Raw genomic sequence first — 6,000 nt, 5'->3', positions numbered from 1 at the left:
AGAGAGAGACATTTGTCACTTATTGTAAGGTACTGGCTGCCATGATTATAGAGACTGAGAAATCCCACTATCTGCTGTCTGTAAACTGCATACCCAGGAGAGCTGGTGCTGTAGTTTGAAGACCTGCAATCTGGTGAGCCAGTGATGTAGATTCAGACGGGGTCTGAAGACCTGAGAACCATCAGAGCTGACAGTTGAAAATCAATGTCTCTGCTCAAACAGTCTGGTCAAGTAAATTTGCCCTTCCTCTGCCTTTTTGTTCTACTGAAGCCCGCAATGGATTAAATGATGCCCATCCACATAGGGGAAGGCCATCTGCTTTACTCAAACCACCGATTCAAATGCTAATCTTCTCTAGAAACACCCTTGGAGACATACCCAGAAATGTTTAGCCAGCTATCTGGGCATCCCATGACCCAGCCAAGCTGACGCATCAAATTAACTTTCACATATAATATTTCCACTCTAGACTTCCTTTTAAGCTCCAGACCCTCATATTTAACTGTCTACTTGAACTCTCCTTGAATATTTTTAAAACTCCTGCAATTCTATGTATCCAAAACTGAACTCTCCATTTCCCCACAAGCCTTTCAGATTCCCTACCCCCGTAAACAACACCAGCATCCATCCAGTTCCACAGACAGGAACTCACGGCCCATCTTTGCACCTCTGTTTCCCTCACCTCCTATACTTAGCCTGTTACCAAGTCCTTTATAACTTTTGAATCTGTCTAGTTCCCTCCATCTTCACTACTACTGCTCAAGTCCAGAGACTTAGATTAGTGAAAAAATAATAAAAACCAGTAATTATCGAAGGTTTATTATAAACCAGAGAGACAGTCTTTTAAAACTTTACATAAATTATCTCTTAGTATCACCCTGTGTATTAGTTCCCTAGGGCTGACATAAAAATTACCACAAACTAAATGACTTAAAATAATAGAAATGTATTCTTTGCTAGCTTTGAGGGCTAGAAGTCTGAAATCAAGGCATCAGCAGGGCTGTGATCTTTTTGAAGCCTCTGGGAGAGGATCCTTCCTTGCCTCTTCTATCTCCTGGCGGTTCCAGGGATTTCTTGACTTGTGACTGTATCACTGTACTATCTGCCCTTGTCTTCATATGGTCTTTTCCTCTGAGCATGTGGCTTCCTGTCTTCTGTTTCAAATCTTTTGCCTTTTTCTTATAAGGATGTTTGTCTTCATATTTAGAGTCCACCTAGATAACCCAGGATGATCACTTCATCTCAAGATCTTTAACTTAGTTACCTCTGCATTCACAGGTTCCAGGGATTAGGAAGTGGATTTATTTTTTATTTTATTTTATTTTTTTTTTGAGGGGAGTAGCATTTAACTCACTACCCTTTATGAAATAAATATAGTTACTACTTCCACTGGATAGATGGGGCAATTGAAACTTAAAGAGTGTAAGGGGCTTGCCCAGTGTCACACAGTTAATAGGTTGTAGGGACTAAAGCTTCACATATACTTTCAGATAAACGATTTCAATACTTTTCTGAAAGGAGTAACAGTTTCAAGTAAAGCAATTCATCCCTTGGATGTCAAATATTCTTTCTTCAAAGTATTAATTACTAGACTATCCTATACCACTAGGAATAGGATACTCCAGCATTTCCACCTCTATGAATCCATTCATGGATAAATTTGTCACGTCTGATGAAACTGTTCACTGCCACATCCTTTACAATAAAAGTTATGAGAGACAACCTTAATGCCCAGCAGTAGAAGACGTTTGAATCCATTATGGCATAGTCACACAACGGGATATCATGTAGACCCCTTAAGATAAGGTTTGTCCAAATTAACACAGGAATAGAAAATCAAATACCACATGTTCTCACTTATTAGTGGGAGATAAACCTTGGGTACTCATGGACATAAAGACGAGAACAATAGACAACTAGAGGAGGAGGGCAATGGCTGAAAAACTATCAGGTACTATGCTCACTACCTGGGTGACAGGATCAATCATACCACAAACCCCAGCATCACAAAACATACTCAGATAACAAATCTGCACATGTACCCCCAAATCTAAAAGTTGAAATTATAAATAAATAAATACAACGAAACTTGTCTATAGTTAATAATGGTGTATTATATACTTGAAGTTTACTGACACTAGATCTTACATGTCCTCACACACATACAAAAGAGGTTAATACGGGAGGTGATGGACAGGCCAACTAGTTTGATTGGGGAAATAATTTCCCAATATATAGATATATCAAAACGTCACGTCATACATCTTAAATATATGCAATGTTTATCTGCCAATCATACCTCAATAAAGCTGGAAAAATTAAAATAATAAAACTAGGCATGCCTTTATGCATCAGTATGGAAGAAATTAACTCAAGGTGCAGAACAGTGCATATAAAATGCAACAATTTTCTAAATAACACAAAAGAAACACATATATGCACTTTATAGATATTTGAATATATAGAATATTTTTGGAAAGGTAAGCCAGAAATGTGTAACTGTGTTTGTCTCTGAGAAAAGAACTGTGAGACTGAATACAGGGAGAGAAAGAAAATTTAGTTTTCATTGTGAATTTTATTGTATTGTTTGAATTTATTTTGTGCTTGCATTACCTGAGAGAGAAGGAATATCTATGAGCTAGTTTTCACCTAATTTTCCAACTTGACCTCCAACTGAATCTCATCTTCCACCTAAGTTCTTGCTTCCCAACACACTGAGTACATCCATGTTGAGTGTATACACATGTGTGCACACGTGTATATCTAGTGTTCTATCATTGTGGACTCTGATGTTTTCTACATGTGTAAATCCTGTCTTTCAAAAACTTTTTTTTGGTGCAGCTTCCCTGGTCTTCAGTGTTGGAACCAACCACTCCTCCCTCTGCACTTAAAAAGCCCCTGTTCATCCTACTTCGAATTGTGGTTATGTCTGCAAGTTGTTTGCCCTCATTAAATTAACTCCTAAAAGGAAGAGTGCATCTTGTTGGTCTCTGTGCTCCCCAAGGTATCAGAAACAAATCTTTGCTGACTGCTAATCATTAACTAAAAAATATTAAGCATAAGAGTCATCTAGGAAAACCTAGGTTTTCTATGATATCCAATTATAAGGGGGCTAGAGGAAAATATCTAGCCCAAATATAGTAATTCTACTTAGCAAAAAATATCTAAAGGAACAAAGAAGATCCCAAAAGCTAAAAATCCAATATTGTGTATCAAATTGGATTATTACAAGAGATGTAGGTGAAATACTTTAAATACATAATAGAGGTAAAAGAAGAAGAAAAAATGACTTCAGTTATAATTCAGGAAAGATCACTCTTGACATTTTTAGTTGTTTGTTTGTTTTTAGCCAAACAAAACCTGGTTGCAAAATAGCTGGACAGTGATTTGATTATAGAGCAGGCTACTTCTCAGACTGGGACTAACACCGACCTCCACCTCTGTTGCCTCCCCACTACCTGCACTGAAGAGCTACATCAAGGCAGCTCACTCTATTGCTTAATAACAACATTTGTGTGTGCAAAATTTCCCAAATAATATTATAAAATGACTAATTTCTTTTTTGTTATTTACTTTTTACCATCACTTAAACCTATTTCCTCTTGTCCTTGTTGATATGGGCATATAGAGGGCCATATTACTCCATTTATTTAACTTTCACATATCCCAAAGTACTTCATAGTAATTGATTATATACCACTGTACTTTCAATAAACAATAAAACCAATTTTTAAAATGCTTCTAGCAGATTGCTATTCTGCTTTAATCTCAGTAAAAAGGCACACCTATGTCAGGCCTAACTCATTTCTGTTGGCCTTGTAATAACATATAATAAAATAAAATAAATATACTAAAATAAAAATTAAAAATGGTAGTGATTAAAAGTTTAGCTTACTGTTAATGCAGTTTCATGTTCCTCAGCAGCTAAGTGTGCTAAGCCCAAGTAGTAAGAGGCTTCCCCTTCCATCTTTTTGTCACTTCCTGAAGTGAAGATGTAAAAAAATTACCAAGCATTCAAGAAATTGATTTACTACAACAAACAGAATCCTTGTTTTTCAAGACAGTAGAAAATTATTATTTTTTAAAGTATGCAGTTTTATCGATAATCCCCACAACCTAGCTGTATACTGAAAAAAAAGGCTGATGTAAACACAGTTTACCTGGATCATAGATATTAGAGTAAGATGCATTAACAATATAATTATATACCTCGTACGTGACATACCTCATACCATTTGGCAAATATACAACTTGTTTATATTTAGTTTATAAATGGGCTTCCCTTTATAAACACAGCCTAATATTATCATGTTGACATTCATGTATAATTTTTATACTAGTCCAACATGTAAAGGCATACAGTCATCTAGCATAGTTGCTATTACATACATAAAACAACTGATAATGGATAACAACCTTAAATGGTGCACAAACATTCATACTCAATCACATGGACTGACATTCAGCTAAGTTTCTAACTGCAGATAATTAGCAAATTAATGAATTTTTAGTTTGATTATGTTCTGTTTAAGAGCTATTGATTAAAGCATAGGTGAGAGTAACTGACAGAGCTTAGTTTCCTGGTAGAAAATTCCATGCGTATTTTGAAATCCACACACTTTTCTTTACTAATCACTGGTAATGCTTTTCATCATCTTTTTTTTTTTTTTTTTGCAAGAAATTTAGTCTTTCTAATTCCTGCGGTATCTTACTAATTTTATTTCAGGAATTAACCACTGCTTTCCAAAAGCAAAATGTGTGAAGATATAACGTGGTTCAACATGACATACCTCATACCATTTGGCAAACATGTAACTTGCTTATATTTAGTGTTTTAAATATAACATTGGCTTCCAGTGTGACTAACTCCTAGCTAATGCAAATGCTGAGTGATCTAACCTTTGTTTTTGGTCTTTGGAAAGTAAGTGATATGGTTTTGATGTTTGTCCTCTCCAAATCTCACGTAGAAATGTGATCCCCAGTGTTGGAAGTGGTGCCTGTGGAAGGTGTCTGTCATGGGGGCAGATCCCTCATGAATGTCTTGGTGCCATCCTCATGGTAATGCGTGAGCTCTTGCTCTATTAGTCTACATGACAGCTGATTGCTTTAAAGAGCCTACCATCTCTCTTGCTCCTTCTCTCGCCATATGACATGCCTGCTCCCCTTTGCCTTCTGCCATGATAGGAAGCTTCCTGAATCCCTCACCGGAAGGAGATGCTGGCACCATGCTTGTACAGTCTGTGGAGTTTTAAGTTTAAAAAAAAAAAAAACTCTTTTCTTTATAAATTACCCACCCTCAGATATTCCTTTATAGAAACGCAAAATAGATGAATACAGGAAGTATCCTTAGATTTCTGAGCTCTACATTCCAACCATGAAGGATGTCAGCAGGAACAATATTTCATGCAGCATTCACTCACACCACTCACCAAATAACCACTGCTGATGCAGTGACTCTTTGAAGACTTCAAGGAAATAGGATGGCAAATGCCAGTGACAGTATTTTTTCTTCTTTAGCTATTTCCCTGATTGCAGAGAATTATCCCTTCAAGATCTCATTTTAGCAGAGTTGATGATGCCAGTGATCCAGTAAGGGGAATTTTAACTCTTAAAATTCAGCTGGGCCCTAACTTCTTCTCTGGTATAGGATTATGGGTTCTGGGACTAGTGAAGGGAAAGACAGAATAGAAGAAAGAGGCTATGACAGGAAGCTACTTATTAGAGAGTTAAAAGTTGGCTGTATGTGGTATGTATTTTCTGTGTCAAGTGGTGTAACTGTGTTAAAGCACTAGCAACTGGCTGGGCTGATATAGCACCATCATCTGCATCTAATTTTATGTGAGTGGAAGCTCAGCAAAGAAGAGAAAGGAAGGAAAACATCTATTGCTACTGATACAGTTCGGAAACACCAAATATTAGCTTTTAAATAATATTTAAACATGAAAACTTTTCTTATTCACTAATAGAGACGAAGTTAAGATAAAGTGAAAGCAATAACAT

At 36.5% G+C, this 6,000-nt stretch overlaps 1 protein-coding gene across 1 annotated transcript in view; it reads right to left on the bottom strand.

Annotated features, from left to right (window-relative positions):
• The window catches only part of TTC29 (tetratricopeptide repeat domain 29), a 264,979-nt gene that overhangs the window by 182,197 nt on the left and 76,782 nt on the right, over positions 1 to 6,000 (bottom strand). Inside the window, 1 exon segment of the mRNA XM_011956790.1 lies at positions 3,896 to 3,981. Within this exon segment, the coding sequence (XP_011812180.1) occupies positions 3,896 to 3,981 (86 nt within the window).

Source organism: Colobus angolensis, unplaced genomic scaffold, assembly GCF_000951035.1.
Source record: "Colobus angolensis palliatus isolate OR3802 unplaced genomic scaffold, Cang.pa_1.0 Scaffold111, whole genome shotgun sequence".
Taxonomy (NCBI): Eukaryota; Metazoa; Chordata; class Mammalia; order Primates; family Cercopithecidae; genus Colobus; species Colobus angolensis.
This window is presented reverse-complemented; position numbering and strand designations above follow the sequence as displayed.